At 45.1% G+C, this 18,076-nt stretch overlaps 1 protein-coding gene across 2 annotated transcripts in view; it reads left to right on the forward strand.

Annotated features, from left to right (window-relative positions):
* Window positions 1-1,627: 1,627 nt before the first annotated feature.
* Window positions 1,628-18,076, forward strand: part of APCDD1 (APC down-regulated 1) — a 34,556-nt gene continuing 18,107 nt past the window's right edge. Inside the window, exons 1-3 of one of the 2 annotated variants that reach the window (XM_045377655.2) lie at window positions 1,628-1,699; window positions 1,896-2,051; window positions 15,521-15,704. In XM_045377655.2, coding sequence (XP_045233590.2) covers window positions 1,645-1,699; window positions 1,896-2,051; window positions 15,521-15,704 — 395 coding nt within the window. In that variant the 5' untranslated portion in view covers window positions 1,628-1,644. Of the gene's footprint in view, window positions 2,052-15,520; window positions 15,705-18,076 lie in introns of both variants that reach the window. The other variant, XM_005587191.4, reaches the window with a different exon arrangement.

Below are 18,076 nucleotides of genomic sequence, written 5' to 3' on the forward strand. Positions count from 1 at the left end.
AGGCATCGCTTTCATGATCTTCTTTTTGCCCACACAGGTATTCTTTCATCTTCAAGATTTGCAAACAGTAGCACGTTAATCTTCACAACGTCCTTGTGAGCTGAGCAGCTGGTACATGTTATGATCCTCTGTATTAACGATGGAAAGATGATAATGATGGTGATAAAAATTAAGACACATCAAACAGCGTCAGCACTATCACATCAAAACACCCATGGATTTCTCAGGTTAAAAGAAAAGAAAAGTGGAAACTGTCAAAGGTATTCTCATCTATTTTACTATTATACTGTTGCTAAGATCCAACTAGTTTTGAAAGTCTAACACATAAGGAGTTGAATTATTGCATTGTTCAAAGGGGCAGAGAATTCTCTCGGGAAATCAGGCATTTATTTTAATTTTTTTTTTTTTTTTTTTTTTTTTTTTTTTAATGAAAAACACTAGCAGAGTTGAGTCCAGAAATGTTCTCGAGACTCCACTGGGTCTCCTGTCTGCTCTCTATCCTGGTGTGGAGAAGAGGTGACATTTGCCTCAGGAGAGGGAAAACTCCTGGGAGAGGCGAAGGTCTCAAGCAGGCCCTTGGCAGGGGAGGGACCTTCCAGGTAAATCAGATGGCTACTGCCTTGTACCCGCCCTGGAGAACGAAGGACCCCAGGGGAAACTCTTCCTGCCTTTGGGTCTTAAACGCCCATGTAGTCCCCCCTCCCCCACAAGACCGCGGGACACAAATAAAATCAGCGTGATTGTGGTGATTAAATCTGCCCTGGGAGAGCAGAGGACTCGGCGAAGGGGCCTAAGTGCACGTTCTTAGACTGACAGGGAGCGTTTCTCGGAGATTTCTCCCGTGTTTCAACAAGTCATTTGCCTCGTGAAAGGGGGAGGAAAAAGTGAACGGGCTCCTGCCGCCTATACCGTGCCCTTCGCAGGTTGGGGCCTGTGACAAGGCTCCCTGTGCTCCCCAGAGGAGCCAGGCACTGCGCCGGGGCAGGCGATTTGTAGTGAAGACCTGCCCCGCACCCACGAGGGGGCCCAGCGCTGAGGCATCCTCACCCCCAGCAGCCCTCCAGGCCTCTCTCTGGCCTCCCCGCTCTCCCATGCCTGCGCGCTGGCACACACCCCGGCTCAGCAGGCCGCTTTGCTCGGATCCCACGCGAGGCCTCCAGCCTCGCCGCCCGCAGCCCCTTTGAACACCTTTCCCCAGTGGCGTCGGCGGAGGCGGGAGGGTGACCCGCGCATTCTCTTTCCTGGCGGGCGGGGTGCGGGGCCGAAGGTTCCCAGCCCCTCCACGGAGGAAGCGCGCCCGGAATGGGGGGCGGGGAGGAGAGAAAGGGGTGCGCAGAGCCAGAGGGAGGCAGAGGGCCCTGGAGGGAGGAGAGGAGGAGGGGAGGATGGAAGGGGTAGGAAGCTGGGAGAGGAGGGGTAGGCGAGAGAGGGGAAGGAGGGAAGCGGGAGGGGAGCGGGGGAAGGAGGGGCGGCCGGAGTGGGAGGAGGGGAGGCGTTGCCCGACGCGCCCTTTCAAGTCTCCGCGCTCCCCCCGGCGGCGGCTGCCCGGGGGCGGTGGCTCGGCGTCGCCTCCCCCGACCGCCCCCTCCCGGGCCCCTCCTCCGTGCCGCGGCCAGGCTGCCCCGCCGGCGGCGCCCTGGAAATATGAAGAGACGCTGCAGCTGCGGTGGCGGTGGCGGCCACTGCAGCTCGGAGCGGCGCACGCGGCGGCCGGGGCGGGACGCGGGGCCGGGCGCGGAGAAGTCGGGGCGGGCGGCAGAGAGGCCGGGACGCGGACCGGGCCGGGGCGCCCACAGCCGCCCGACGGCGCCCAGGGAGCGCGCGCCCCGCAGCCCCGCGCCTCGCCCGCCGGGCATGGGGCGCGCCGCAGCCGCCTGAAGCCCCGGCCTGGCCCGGCCGCACCCGGCCGGAGGCGGAGGGCAGAGCGCGCGCCCAGCTGCCCGGTCACCAAATCGGAGCGCAGCGTGCGGGAGGGCCCAGAGCAGGACTGGAAATGTCCTGGCCGCGCCGCCTCCTGCTCAGATACCTGTTCCCGGCCCTCCTGCTTCACGGTGAGTTCCCGAGGGCCACTGGAGCGCTCCCAGACGGAGGGGGCAGCCGGGCGCCGCGGAGTCCGCGGAGGCTTCGGGTCCGGATCGCGGCACGGTCTACACTGTCCCCTCGGCGGGGCGGATCCGAGGGGAGCAACGCGCCGACTGTGTCAGCCCTGGGAGAGGGGGCTCTGCCCGCTTTCCTAGGCTCGGAGCCCTCTACCCCAGGGCGCCCGGAGCTCTTTGCTGCGCGACTGTTCTTTTTGGAAGGGTAGAAGCTCTCGCACGCAGACACCTTTTATGTCCAGAATCCTTTGCATCCAGTCCGAGGGAAACTTTCGTCCACTCTGCTGGATTTTCTAACTGTACACTGCCATGAAATCGCCGGCTCTGCGAGCCTTTTTCCAAAAGGTCAGAATGCAGCAGGCTCTTGATGTGTTCCAAGCTTTTAGGAGAGTGGAAAGAGAAACTGATCATTTGGGAAGACGCATCTGTCTGCCTCCGGAAAACTAGTGTTTGTTGTCTGCCTGCACTTTGCCTCCCGATTGAGGCGGGGTTGTAGGGTTTTCTCCCAAGTGGACTGCTGCGTTCTCTGGGTGTAATTTTAAGAAACAGGGGACTCCTATTAGCCAAGATTTAAGCATTATAACCAGTCTCCTAAGGTGCACCCAAACTTGACGCCCCATTTCCTGGGCTTCCTGTGCCACTTTTCCCCAGGGGTTCTAGTAAACCTTTAGCTAGAGAACATCAGCCCTTTCAAGGGGTTCCAGAAATTGCACTGAAAACACCAAAACAGAATTTCTTTGGGGTGAACAAGGCAGGTTTTTATGGCGCGTCGGGTTCATAATCCTGACAGGCCGTGGCAGATCACGTCGTGTTGATATGGGTGTCCTGAGCAAACTGTCCCTAATGGTCAGACACCTGACATTTCAACAGCATGACTTCACGGCTCTCCTTCCTCAACACCCACCGCAGCCACCCCAAACCTGCAGCGGGCTCCAGCTTCAAAATGCATGGTAGCCAGGACTGAAATTCAGGCTGAGGACCTTCCCTCCGGAGGGTCGAGGGATTGTTAACCCACAAGCCACCGGGATGCCGTTTTCTTTGTAGTCCTGCCCCAGGTGGATGGCTTGCATAGCTCCACAGTCTTTGTGAACTTGTCTGGCTGGGCCAGACCTGTCCAGTTGCCAAGGTGTACTCAGAGCCCCAGTGATCCCAGAATTTTAACAGTCGGGATAGAAGGCTTGCAGTTCAAGGGCAAAAAGAGAGAAGGTATAATTATAGGGTTGGACTCCTAGGCCCATCTGCTTAGAATTACAGAGCAGTTTTAATCTTTGGCTGAAACATGAAACAAATCAGAGCCAATGAACAGATCAAACAGCAGCTGCCACACACACAAGAAAAAAGAGAGATGAAACAGGAAAAATTGTCCCCCTTAAATTGTTGTAATATCTGTGAAGAAAAAAAGATAGTATGGTCAAATGATTTTAAAATTTAAAAAATTACTTGAAAGCTTGGCATGAACAGCATTTTTGGGGGTAAAATAATTGCCTTTTAAACTACAAAAGTGATCCTCAGAGATGCAACCTAGTGTAACTCTGAACATGTTCTCCCTCTTTTGAGAGGTAGGAGTTGTAATTACACTTCCTATTTAGCAGTCCAAACTGGGGTAGTAATGGCTGACAGGTAACAAGAGCCCAAGTATATCCTCAATGGGGACAGGAGCCCCAAATTTCCTGAGTTTGAAAATGTGCATCTGGAATCTTCCCTAACTCTGGGGATCGGGGGAGGAGGGCTCCCCAGACCCCATGGTGTTGGGAGGGGGATGGGGAGCAAGGAAATAACTGGGAAGGGTAGTCTGAGCATAAATGGGAGCACAGTGGAGCCAGACCGTGTGCGTGCTGATATGTGTGGGTGCATGTGTGTGTACACATATGTGCATATGTATTTTGAAGATAAGATAAAAAGGGAGGTTTGCAAAGTTGAGTTGGATGACATAGATAAACCTATGAAAAGTTATCCAATTTCAGAATGGATCTGCAATGGCACAGTTATTAAAACTAAAGTTGCTCAAAGATCTACTTAGATCCAGCAGAGAGTATCAGACTCTAGTGCAGAAAATAAACAGAGGAAATCATTGTTCAAGTTATAAATCCTCAGGATTCAAGAAAGGTTTGCCATAATTAGCAAGGATAATGTAAAGCACTAGAAAAGAATGGGATATTCTTTCTTTCCCCTTTTCCCCATTGACATCTACTTAATTGAAGTAGTTTTAACAACAAACGGGTATTACTCAACCTAACCAAGGGAATGGTTTGCTGAATATTCCTACTCAAACTGATAGGCGCTTTGCAGGCATTTAAGAAGTCTGTAGTAACAGATGGAGCGTGATCATATATTTAAATAGAAGTTATAAATCTGAAGGCAATTCTTGAAATCTTCTTAGAATGGATTAGTGGTTCTTTTCCTGATAAACAGGCATTTTATTTTCCTAACCATAGGATACCATTTGTCTATTTATGGGTCAACTTAGTAGATAAAAGCATTTGTTCTAGGGTGTTGAATGTTCCTGTGAGAAACTTTAATAAATTCAGTTTCACACATCATTTAGAGATGATTTGTTAACACCACCAAGTCAGGTTAAGAAGTGCAAGAAGTGCATCCTGCGTGAGGATGCAGTAGATAACCATTATGTTTGGCATCCAGTCTTTGTTCAGTTTTGTGGCTACTTCTATTTCAATTCACTGCAATTTATAAATCATCCCTAAATCCTATCACTGAAATGAGGCTCTGGCAAGACTTGAGCCTGTTGTTTATTTAAGACTGCAAATGTGGTGCGAGACCCAAGTTCAAAATTTGATGGCATAAAAGTATACATGTCAGTTTTCCTTTCCTCCTCTTCAAATTCTGAAAACAATTGCAATACTTAATCCAAATAAAGCCTATTTAATGTCATGAAGGTATGCAGCTGGAAGATGTCCATTATCACTGTTTTCTTTGCTTAGATAAAAGCCACAAAAGTTTCAGATGTCAAATGCTAGAAATCATTCAGCTCCAAAACACAGATTAGCATGAGGTATCCAGAATAATTGTGACTGTAATGCCACAGCGGAGTGCCTGATTCTCTTTGCTAATGGAAACATTTGATTTTGAGTTTTGGAGCTGATGTTGGGAGAGATGTTCTATTCCCACACCCTGTTTACTTTTGTAGAATTCGTTGACTTTTCTGAGAGGTGAAGGCTCTTTCAGCTCTCCCCTTTCATTAAAGCATATTCTGTCAAGACTTTTAAAAACTTTGCAGGTTGCCAGATGAGAGTTTAACCAACACAATGTGAGGAAACATTTATATAGGGTTAAATAGAAATCTTTGAAAAACTATTTTACTAAGGACAGTTTTTGTGGCCAAAGAAACATTGTCTTTCTTGCACTTTTTTCCCCTCTCTTAGTCATAAAAAGAAAATGAGATCTTGAAAAGAAGCATGACTCATCTGTACCCAACAGGGGCAAGGGTCTTAGACAGATGTTAAATATCCTCTTGTTAAATACATTGACAAGCCAATTTCATTCTTTTATACTAGCCAAGTTCATTCTTTTTCCCCTTAAATGAGAAAAGAACTAAATATAGGTGGGTGATATGTCTGTGTAATTGCATATACTACTATTTAGGGACAGACTGATGACAATATAATCAATCAAAGGGAGGCATAAAACATTTCAGACCAGAAATAGAAGATGATGTGTTAGTGATTATTGTCTACATCGGTTGAAAGATACACAGCAGGCATGTCTTCGGTAGACTCTTCCCCTGGAGTTGAAGTGATCGCAGGGAAAACCAGGAAAAAATCCACTACCGTCCTCCAAGTGTGAGTTCTTAATGGGTTGGTTTTGTGGACACAGGCCATTGCTTAGTCCTCGCCAATTTGGGAATAAAATTATTCTGGAAAGTCATGTGATAGGTATGTACGTCTCAAGGTTGGAGAAAGGATATGGTATCACCCTAAAATTATCAAGAGTATTTTGTTCTGCAAAGGTTTTCTGGTTTCATTCATTCAGCTAACCATTTATTCAGTAAGTTCATCTATGAGGGCCTACTACGTGCCAGGAGCCACCATTTGCCAGGTCTAGTGGCTGAAAGGGAGTGTTCCCCCTTCCTTGAGGATTCTTGAAGAATATATAGGGGAGGGAAGAGAAGAAAAACTGAATGTAGAGCCTCAGAGCTGAGTGGATGGAACACTGCAGTTGATTGAACTATTTTCCCTGCTGGGAATCCCACAAATGTGCGCGCACACACACACACGCACACACAGACCCACACACAGACACACACACAGACACGCACACACACAGACACACACACAGACACACAGACCACACACAGACACACACACGCACACACAGACACACACACAGACACACACACAGACACACACACAGACACACACACACAGACCACACACAGACACACACACAGACCACACACACACACAGACACAGACAGACACACACACAGACACACACACACACACACATAGACACACACACACACACACACAGACCACAACTGTGCTGAAGAGGCTGGATGTGACTAGTCAGCTGCAGATCCAACATGCAAACTTTGCAACCTCTGGTTCAGCCCCAGTGTCCACCCTGAGGACTATGGCACTAGAAAATGGCACAGAAAAGTAACTTGTTTTCAACTAAAGTCAAATGGAGCGAGGAATTTGAAAACTTGACCTTATTACATTTCTCATAAAGAGAGACTGCCTTTAGATATGAAGATTTCAAGATGGGTAAAAGCAGCAAGCTTACTGCAAAAAAAAAAAGAAAAAGAAAAGGAAATAAAAACAAGAACTTGATAAGCACAAGTACCACAATGGTGGTAAAATTCAGTACTGTCTGCAATACATACATGCTTTTATTTCAACAAAGTGGAAAGCAGTGCTGGAGTTTATCTACCAGCCCCCACTTCAAAGCACACATTTACAGTAATGACTGCCTATTTAATTGGGCAGGCAATTTCATGGCTAAGTAATTACCTGCATTTAATCTAATCAGTCACATTTTATGTGTCACAACAATTCTAACTTGAAAACACTTTTCTCAGTCTGATTATTAAAGTATACAGGGCACATTATATAAAGTACAGAAACTTGCAAAATGAACAAGGAAAGAATCATTTTAAGCTCTCCATCATTGTTGATATTTTGACATTATACTTAGTCTTTTTCAAGTTCAGTTTTTTCCCTTAAGCCTTAGAGTACATGTATAGAGATTAACCTGATCAAAGATTAGTTTAGCCCCAAGTGTGCTTGAAAATTATTGTTTGCTTCCCAAATAATTTTACACTTTATTATGTGTAAAATAGATTGGAACTTTTTATTTCTCAGTCAATATAGATAGGCAGGTGAAGAACCATGGAATATATTCATCTAGATAATTCAGATTGTTAAAACTTTGTTGAGGTTGGGCGTGGTGACTCACGCCTGTAATCCCAGCACTTTGGGAGGCCAAGGCGGGCAGATCACCTGAGGTCAGGAGTTGGAGACCAGCCTGGCCAACATGGCGAAACCCCGTCTCTACTTAGAAAAATGAAAAAAAAAAAAAAATTAGTTGAGTGTGGTGACGCATGCCTGTAATCCCAGCTTCATGGGAGGGTGAGGCAGGAGAATCACTTGGAACCCAGGAGGCAGAGGTTGCAGTGAGCCGAGATCGCACCACTGCACTCCAGCCTGGGCGACAGAGCAAGACTCTGTCTAAAAAAAAAAAAAAAAACAAGCAAAAAAAACTTTATTGAAAAATCAGGGACTTGGACATGGAGTATACTGTCCTATTTCACTTTTTCCCGTATATGTCACGATGATTCAAGCCTAAGAGATACCTGAGCACATAGTTGGCACTTAACCATTTGTTGAATGAATGAATGTTGACTTGCAAAAGTCCAGCAGGCACCCCACCCTTTTTCTTCTCTCACTCTCTACAAAGGCTCTGTTTGGTTTCTGCGTACACTGGCATGCTTGCTCAAAGCACCATGGGTTTAGGAATGAGATCTGCTGTGGAGGGCTCTAGCAGAAGTACTGTGTGTGTTCACTTTGGAAACTATGCCAAGGACTGCTTTCTATGTGCATCGTCTGGTGAATTCAGGGGATGTGAACAGTTAACCCGACACATAGACCTTTTATTTAGGGCATAAACCTCCGTGTAAATGGTCAACCCTGTGCCTCCTTTCATTTAGGTGACTCTATTTTTAAAAAGTGTTATCTTTGGGAATTTTCACTCTCCGGTAGACTATTGTGATTATGATTGTAGTTACAATCATTGTGCAGTCATTTAGGATTACTGTCGTGGGGTAATGTATTCCTTGGGAGTAAATCACTAGTGCACACACGCAGGTGCACACACTTACATACCACCGAGCCCTCCAGAGCTCCAGGATCTCATTTAGTTTTCTGGACATGGTCGTCAATAAAATTATGTCCTAAAGCACACAGGACTTAATTTGTTTCTAACAGATGAACCACTCCTTCCAGAATCTACTTTATTCTCTGACATTCATTTGAAAGAAACTACTCCCTTTGCCATAATAATTGTATCAGGGCCCAGACCATTGGCCCCCCAGTGTTTGAGACCATTTTATGGTGGAATCATTTGGATAACCTTATTCAGAATTCCTCTGGACTGGGAACAGTCCCTGGAGAGCTTCCAGTTTAGATAGTACCATGGAACTGACTTTGTACATTCTCAATCAAGAGTGCCTCTGTACCTGTATAGTAGCTAGCATTTGATCAAATGAGATGATATATACATAAAGTGAATTGTCAAGTGTAATGCAAACATTCTTCATCATCATCATGATCATTATGTTTAGTTTATAGAGGAAAAAGAAAGGCATATATTAGATGACTTACCCAAAACCACTTTGAAGACCAAAAACTCACAGCCATTTTCTTAATATTTGTTTGATCCTTTCAGATAACTCTTTTTTGCAGATTCACTCGCAACAAAATCTTAGTGAATGGGAACTCCATTCCCTAGTCCCCTTAATTAACATCTAGAATCTTCAACTAATCAAAATGTTGACATTATTTGTGTGTGTACTCTCACATATAGTATATGGTTTCTAACTCTTGTTTTATATGTAAAATAAGAGGAAAAAGCTTTTCACGGTCTACACAGAATTGTTACAGGTTCATTCCTTTCTACCCACAGTCCCACTTTACAGGCATGGTTGTTCCTAATAATGACCTTAAGGCACTTTTAAGAACCTGGATCATCAAAGAAAGATAATAAGGTCAAACTGCATTTGACATACAATGGCAGAAGTTTCAACAACCGAATATTGTGATTAACCAACACTTCCAATTACACAAGTAATCCAATTAAGTGGAGGAGCTTAAAAACTTAGCATTATATATAATAAGCACATTTATTATTATAAATAATAGGTGTACTCACACAGGAATGGTTATTATTAGTGTGGTCCTTGAACTTTGCATTGCTAAATAGTGGGATGATTGATTTATGCAATTTAAAATGTATTAAAAGAGACTGTATATATTTTACAAAAGTTCCTTTTCAGATGCAGATGTAGTGCTAAATTACTGTAGCTTCTTTCCTTCCTTCCTTTCTCCCTTGCTCCCTCCTTCCTTCCCTCCCTCCCTTCCTACTTCCTTCCTTCCTGTGACCCTCCCTCCTTCCCTCCCTCCCTCCCTCCCTCTCTCCCTTCCTTCCTTCCTTCCTTCCTTCCTTGCTTCCTTTTTTAATATAACTTTTTGGTAATTCTTCCCCCCACAAGATGCGAAAGATGGTCAATGCCTCTCCTACACTACAAAAGAGATTTACTGTAGTTTGTTGGGAGCTGTTCCCTTCTTTTATCTTTCTCATTTATCCAATCAAGAAATCATGCAGGACTGAACCATTGCAGTAGCCTCATCACTGATCGTCCTGCTTCCAATCTGTGCCCCATGTCCCTCCAAAAAAACCAGAAAAGCAATTTTTCCAAAATGAAATTCTTACCACACCACGACGTTGCAGAAAATCTTGTGGTGGCCCCTCTTCACCTTTCCAGTGAAGTCCCCACTCTGCATAACAGACATGTGGTGCTTTCAACTGTGGCCCTGCCTCCCTCTACCCCTCGTCCTAGGTCACCCTGTGTCCCCTTCTCTTAGAGCCTCCTAGGTGAATTTGTCACTCCTGTCCCCCCATGCTTGAGTGTGCTCAAGCACACTCCTCCTAGACCACTTCTGTTCCATCTTCAAGATAGAGATGCCTCTCCTTGAACCCTCAGGGAAGAATTCAGACCCTTCCCCCTCTGGGTAGAGTCCTCTACAACCCTACAGTTTCTTGTCCAACGGAGACTCCCGGGGGAGAAATGTTTGTAGCTGCTATGTCCAGAACAGTGCCTGGCCCTTCAGAACCTTACTGATTGAATGAATGAATGAATGAATGAATGATTCGCTAGTTCCAGTCCCGAATTTGAAATTGACTTACTTCAGGCGATGCAACAAACACAGGAGCTCCTTAGTTGACCAGAAATCTAAGACGAGTGTCCTTGGAGGGTACACCGCGACTGATCCTTGAGAAGGAAGCTTTGGGGTTTACCGGTCTAACTTTTAGGCTTGGCCTCTGCCGCAGCTGAAATTGGTGCTTCAGATGACTTTTTAATTCCCAGCCATTTAACAGAAGTAGTACTCACAGGAAAGTCATCCACATTCGCCACATCAGATGAGCCAAGTAAACACTGGAGAGCACTTGCCGTGGTGAACTGAAGGCCTAAGAGTCAGTTTCTCCTGCCTTACAGCAACTTCTTTCACTTGACCCCTTTAATTTTGCTCCTTAAGAGTAAAATTAATTTTGTTTCTTAAGAGTAATGAAGATGTTGGGTACTTTGAAGGGAAAATTTAAAAATGGAATAAATACCAACCCCATTTTTCCATCTTAGAAATAGAATATTAACCTAGAGTGTGAGCCTGAAATCACTGTGTCTTTGGGGAGCTGTGCCAGCCTTGGGGTTCTCCATCTGGCCGCTCACATGGGTGCCCTGGCTGCACTGCCAGCCTCGCTGGGTTCCTGAGCTGTGCTCATTGTCAAATGTGAGCAATAGCGAAATGGATATTGATCTTTAGAAACTCTGGGCTCTTTAATATCATTTTTTCCTGCTTTCCAATGATTTGCATATTGGAGGTTCTTAGATTTTATTTCTTCCATCACTGGTTAAAAACATAGCTGTAGGCTCCTTTCCTGTGTGGCTCTAGTCTTATGAATGGCCCATGCAAGTGCTACCCACCACTCCCTCGCTCTCTGCCTTTGAACTCCCTAGCTTCCTCCCCAGAACCTCCTTCATCATTTTGACCCTTGTTCTTTGACATCCAGGCCAGTGAGACCTTAAAAGCTTCAAAGTAAAAACAAAACAAAACACAAAACATCTTTGTTAGTCTTTATGCTTCTGTCTTCTAAAGTCTAGCAAGTCAAGGTGAATAGGTATGTTTTATTTGTTTATTTTAGAGACAGGGTCTCGCTCTGTCACCCAGGCTGGAGTGCAGTGGCGCGATCATAGCTCACTGCAGCCTTGAACTCCTGGGCTCATGTAATCCTCCTGCCTCAGCCTCCTGAGTAGCTGGGACTACAAGCATGTGCCACTATGCCTGACGGTTATTTTCTTGTAGAGATGGGGTCTTGTTATGTTGACCATGCTGGTCTCAAACTCCTAGCATCAAGCCATCCTCCCACCTCAGCCTCCCAGAGTGTTGGGATTACAGGCATGAGCCACTGTGCCCAGCCTCATTGACAGGTATTTGTTAAACTGAGTGGAACTTATCAGCAACCGCAGAGCCTGGCACTTTGGGCCTCACTCTCTCCTACATTGAGGGTCATCATTTAACTTTGCCTGGAGCCCCTGTGTCCTTATACTTCGTCCTCTTCAGAGCTCAGAGTGAGCCTGGCTCCTCCATGTGACTTTACCCTGATTTTAACTGTTCTGTTAGTTAGAGGGGACTTTTTGAGGATGGTCTAAGATCATTACTTGAAATAATACCAACCAACATGGTGCTAAAGTGAAACCAACCTTAAGAAATGGGTGATGTTTTTATCCCTTCGTCACTGACGAGTAGACCGAGGCTTGGAGAGTTAAGTGATTTGTTTAAGGTCACTGTGCTCATATTGGGTTTTATTGACTGCAAGATACCCATCTTTTTCGTAATTTAAGATCTCTGCAGGGGGTGTGCATCTCACGGTCATTGGGGGCCCCAGTTTTCCTTGGCCTCCAGGCAGTAGCCATGAGGGGTGACATTCCCTTTGCCTGTGTGAACCTGAACACAGATGCTCATCCTGTCCCCACATCACCTCTTTTATGTTCATCCTTGGGACTCATCTGGAGTTTCATTGCAAATAGGGTGGTTTTGAACATCAAGAGAGTACACATCTGAGTCAGCATGCTTGGTTTTTTTCCTCCCTCACTCATAAGTTATACTCTCAGCACTGAAAAAGGAAAATCACGGTGAAAATCAGACAGATCTTGTAATAGAGCAGTGGAGTGTTAATTTGACATTAGTGAAGCAAGTATTTATTGCTGGAAGAATAACTGCAACTCCGTATTTTCTCACACAGCATCAATCAACTACTTGGAAAGGAGAAAGGCCAAAAAAGATGAGGCTTTGTTTTTGTTTTGTTGCTGAGATACATGCAGAGCAAACAGATTACCTGTCACACGTGCAGCAGTGCCACCAAATGCAAGAGAAATTGCCAAATGTCTTCGACTAGATACAGAAATGTCAGTGCCATCGGAGGCTGCTGCAAATAATTCACGGGTATCTCAGGACTGTTGTTCAGGCATCATGTCATTGTTTAAATGTGCATGTTTTGTCACTGATAATAAAATAATGATACATCTTAACACTCCTTGATGTCTTGGATCCAATGCGATCCTTCAAGTGGCAGATCTAGTTTCAAACTCAAGCAGCTGAACTCTGGAGATTTTACCCACATCCACTACACTCCTGACTTTTATTATCTTCATGGGAAAACCCTTGCAGGGTGTAGAGGTTTACAAATCAAGTTTTAGAACACAGCTTGGTTGATAGTGAGATGGTGGCTTCTTTACTGAATGCTTAGTAGCATGTTTAAAGCAGAATCTTCCCCAACTCCCAATACCTTGTAACTTTAACTAAAATCTATTTTAAGTTAGCCGCATCAAAATCAATCATACTGTTGACCCACCAGACAGCAAGTTATACTCGGTTTCATTCCTTGACTGCCTAGCAGGGACACTGAGGAAATGTTGACAGTTATCAAGATAACTACAACTGTTGAGGCTGGTGGAGGTCCAGTGAGCAGTCCCCTCTCCCCTACTCTGGTTCAGAACTAAGAGAGTGTTCAACATGAGGGTGAGGCACATGGGGATTAAAACATTAGCATAGTGATGAATACTCGATCAGAAGACACAGTGTAGATGGGTGCCCATGACAGGAGTGCTCACAGTTCCCCCCGAATGTTTCAGACTTCCCATCTGGCCCAGTGCCACAGCTGAACAACTAAAGGGGCATGGTCCTCACTCCCTGAGGAAGCTGATCAAAATGCATGTGATTGGTAAATAGGCTGGTTTTGAAAAGAAAAAAATGACTGAGTCAAGCATGCTTGCTTCCACTTCCATAACTCATGTGCCTTCACCAGGGGAGGGCAGAATGAGGGACAGGGAGGGAATGCCCAATGGAGACGCCTTCCCTCAATGGAACTTAAGGCCTCAGGAAAGGAAGCCCTGGCTTAATAACCATGACCATGAATAATAATAACACTGGGCAGAGTTCTCATGTTTAGAGTTTGCCCCATTCTAGCTCAGGCCAGAATTAAGGGACTTGGCTAAACAGGGCTGAGTGAGGTTGCCTTAAATTTGAACATGGCGCTGTCCTCTTGTGTCTAGAATCTCTTTTCACAATTTTCATTTAGTTGAGTAATACCCTTATTTGTCTCACTGACATCCATTGCATGTAAAATCTGTAAGAACAATCAGAAGCTGTCTTTCCATCTCAAAGCCAGAATCCTACTTAGAGGGAAAATCTGGGAGTTCAGATACAGAAAATTCTGTCTTCTCAACACCAAGACTTTCCATCAAAAACTAGTTCAGTCTTTTGAATGTTTTGTCCACATGATGGTAAATATCTGAATATTTAACAGATATCTGAAGTTATCATCCTGCAGGTCTCAGTTTATCCAGGTAGATTTTCATCATGTTGCTGTAAGTCACTATATTCTGAATCTAACTTCTCATTTTCAAATCATCTGTCAGAAACCACACCTTCTCTATGAAGCTGTTTATGTGTTGATTAAAACATATAATTACGTCCTCACCAGTAGCATTCTAACAGGTACATTTTATTTGTTTTTTATATTTTTAAAAAGTTTGTACCGTTGTCTAACTAGTGTCTTTTCTGCTAACACAGGGCTAAATACGTAGTAGGTCTGCCATAAATGCCTGTTGATTTGTTAATCACTTTGGGAGTGAATATCAGAGGAGACCGTGGCTTTCGGATAATAACTCCATTAGTTTAGTTTTAATTGCTTCATTCTGAACATTAGGCTGGTGGTAGTTTTGCTTGGGAAGATTGTGGCCAACCTGCATGACTCGTTCTGAAGATAAGCTTACTGCTAGTATTTCTTTACCCCTGGGAAATAAACATATGTAATATTGCCATTATTCTTCATTTAAAGCCCTATATTGTATGTTTAGCTTGTTTCTGGCCTTTTGAGGGTGAGGGGCTGGACTTGGAAGATAATTGGGGGGAAATGTCACACCATGTCCCTATTGTAGGAGGGTGCAAGGCTCACACCCCCTGGTGAGCAGCCGTGTAGGGGGCATCCACTTGAAGACAGAGAACCAGAAGATGCAAGGCTTGGTGTAAGCAGATGGAGTCAAGCCAGCAAGCAGATCCCAGCTGGGAATCTTCCTAGTCCCCTGGGCCTTCTCCATCCATCACTGCCCAGGCTGCAGTTTCACTGAGGCTGGTCTCCTTGCTGTTTCCTTTCCTCACTGAAATCTGCCATTGTGTACATTCACCCTTATTGATGATACCTCTTTCACCTCTCCCCACCTCCTCCACTTTGGTGACTCCAGAACATGTTCATTTCTCTCTCCTACAGTGCCGGTCACATTCCCTTGGCCACCCTGCACAAACCCTTGTTAGATGCACAACCTTCACTGTTGCTTCATAGATGCGTGGATTTGATCTCTGGCTTTGCCAGGAACTAGCTAAGTGACCTCAAGCAAGTTATGCTGGTGATCTCCAAGGACCTCAGTTTTCTCACCAGGGAATTGATCTACAATGACACTTGCCACTTTGGAATGTGCATCCTATATGAGAGCGTGCACTGTGATGACACTTTGTAGAATAAACAATCATTTCCCACCTTCAGCCACCGACTGCTGCAGAGGTGGTTGTTTGGCCTGATTCATGTCTGCTGCTACTTCTTCTTTTGGCTAACTTTCCACCTTTATTTTTCAGGGCTGGGAGAGGGTTCTGCCCTCCTTCATCCAGACAGCAGGTCCCATCCTAGGTCCTTAGAGAAAAGTGCCTGGAGGGCTTTCAAGGAGTCACAGTGCCATCACATGCTCAAACATCTCCACAATGGCGCAAGGATCACCGTGCAGATGCCACCTACAATCGAGGGCCACTGGGTCTCCACAGGGTAAGAGGACAGGTGGGGTCTGGGAGAGGCCAGAGAGCACACCCCTATGGAAGACCCTTCTTATGGGTTCTCAGATGCATAGAGACTTCATCACTTACAATGATTTAGGTGTTGTCTAAGTTCTAATGAAGAACCAAACTACTCTTTGAAATTATGGTTGGTTAAGAAAAAGAGCTAAGTACTGTAGAAATCTTATGCTAAAGCAGAGATTATATTGTACTCCTGTTAACCACACAGTGTGAGTGAATAGATCCTTGTTTACTGAACTCTATGGGACTACTTGTGTATAAAAAGAAACCATTAGCAAGTGAAATTAAGAGTCTGTGTTTCACCAACCCTGAAACATGACTTGCAAGCTCTGGATGGTGTAAATATTCTAGCCATATTCTGGTAATTTAATATATGGCTCCAGGGTTCTAAGAGTAAGTTAAAAGCTACCTCTGCTAGCCAGGGTGCAGTTCTTGGATTCTTTTCCATGCTATGAAGCTGAGATTTATCCCAGTTTGAGCTCTGGCTTATCTTCCATTAGAGCTTTTAAAAATAGCCTAGAGGCAGATCTGCGATTTTTTTTTTTTTCTACCCATTAAATTGCTGAGAATTAACAAGACTAACTCTGGGATCTGATCACTTCTCCCTATGCGCTGTTCCTGGGATATGGATAGCAGCCTCCAAGTTCCTTGGGGAGGGATCAGATGAATACGGAGAAGAGAAAAAAAGAAATTGTATAAGATGATGAAGACGCAGAATTTTATTTCATAAAAATGAGGTCTCTCAAAATAACCACAATAAACAATTTGCGGCCGGGCGCGGTGGCTCAAGCCTGTAATCCCAGCACTTTGGGAGGCCGAGGCGGGCGGATCACGAGGTCAGGAGATCGAGACCATCCTGGCTAACACAATGAAACCCCGTCTCCACTAAAAAAATACAAAAAAATTAGCCGGGCGTGGTGGCGGCGCCTGTAGTCCCAGCTACTCGGGAGGCTGAGGCAGGAGAATGGCGGGAACCTGGGAGGCAGAGCTTGCAGTGAGCCGAGATCGCGCCACTGCACTCCAGCCTGGGCGACAGAGCGAGACTCTGCCTCAAAAAAAAATAAAAATAAAAAAATAAAAAATAAAAAAAATAAACAATTTGCATAAACAACCTTCATGTTACATACTTTTAAAATATTTATCATTTTATTCAACAAATATTTATTGAGTGCCTACCATATGCCAAACCCTATTTTAAGTTTTGTTTATATAGCAGTGAACAAAACAGACCTGGTCCCTATCATCAGGGGTTTTATAAGTAAATACACAAGAAGTACTATGAAAGTGGAGGGGTGGGGAAGGCAACAGGTGCTAAAAGAGAATACCAGAGGGACCCATTTTAAAATTGGGGTGGAGTTCAGAAAGCCTACCAAGGAAGGGGACCCTTGAACTGAGACATTGTTGGCTGTGCAAAGACTGTGGGAAGAGCTTTGTATTTAAAGAACCAGAGGCCAGGTTAGATGCAGAGTGAGCAAGAGGCTGGCTAGATTGAAGGAGCGGCCGGCTGAGAGCCCTGTGGCTGGGATGCAGTAAACCAGGGCAGATAGCCTCAGATGAGGCTGTTGGGGAGGGTAGGCCAGCTCTAAGGCATCCTGCAGACCAGCTTTTCTAACCTAAGAGAACTGAAAAGTCATTGACGAGCTTACAGCAGGGGCCATGCTTAAAACATGATTCAACTTTTTGAAAGGGCATTCTGGCTGCTGTTTGGCAAATGGATGGGAGAAAAAGTGATTTGGGGGTGACCAGTTTAAAGACCTTTGCAACCGTTCTGGTTAGAAAGGACGGAGGCTTAGGTAAGAGGAGCTACAGGGGCAATTGAGAAGTGAGTGGGCCTGAGATCCACTGTACGTGGCAGGCAGAATCAACAGACTGTTGATGCTTAGATTAAAAAATTAAACATAAGGGATCTTCTTTTCTAAACCTCATCTAACATGAATCACTGCTTACACTAAACTTCTCTTTCCCTGTGGGAGAAATCTGGGGTGTTTTCTGTCTCCTTTTTCTAAGATTACAGATACCCCAGGTACCGTTGAGTGCTTTATGTCCATAGGATGCTACTCGACAGCAGGTGTCAAACTTTACGTAGCAACGGTACCCCCTTCTAAATAATGCTTATCTTTCACCAGTCCATCAACGAACAAATTAAAGTGTTCGCAATCTTGAAAACCACTTGTGTTTGGCATTTTAGCCTGACTGCTTGATTTAGCAACGCTTCGTCAGTTCAAACCAGAACCTGTGTTAGCATCATAGATGAGAGCAGAGTGGGAAGGCCAGAATTGAGCTGAAAGTCACGGCGTAACTGAGACTAGGAGCTAACAAAAGGCTAAGGCCAGGTTATTTGGC

The sequence above is a fragment of the Macaca fascicularis genome, chromosome 18 (assembly GCF_037993035.2).
Source record: "Macaca fascicularis isolate 582-1 chromosome 18, T2T-MFA8v1.1".
Lineage (NCBI taxonomy): Eukaryota > Metazoa > Chordata > Mammalia > Primates > Cercopithecidae > Macaca > Macaca fascicularis.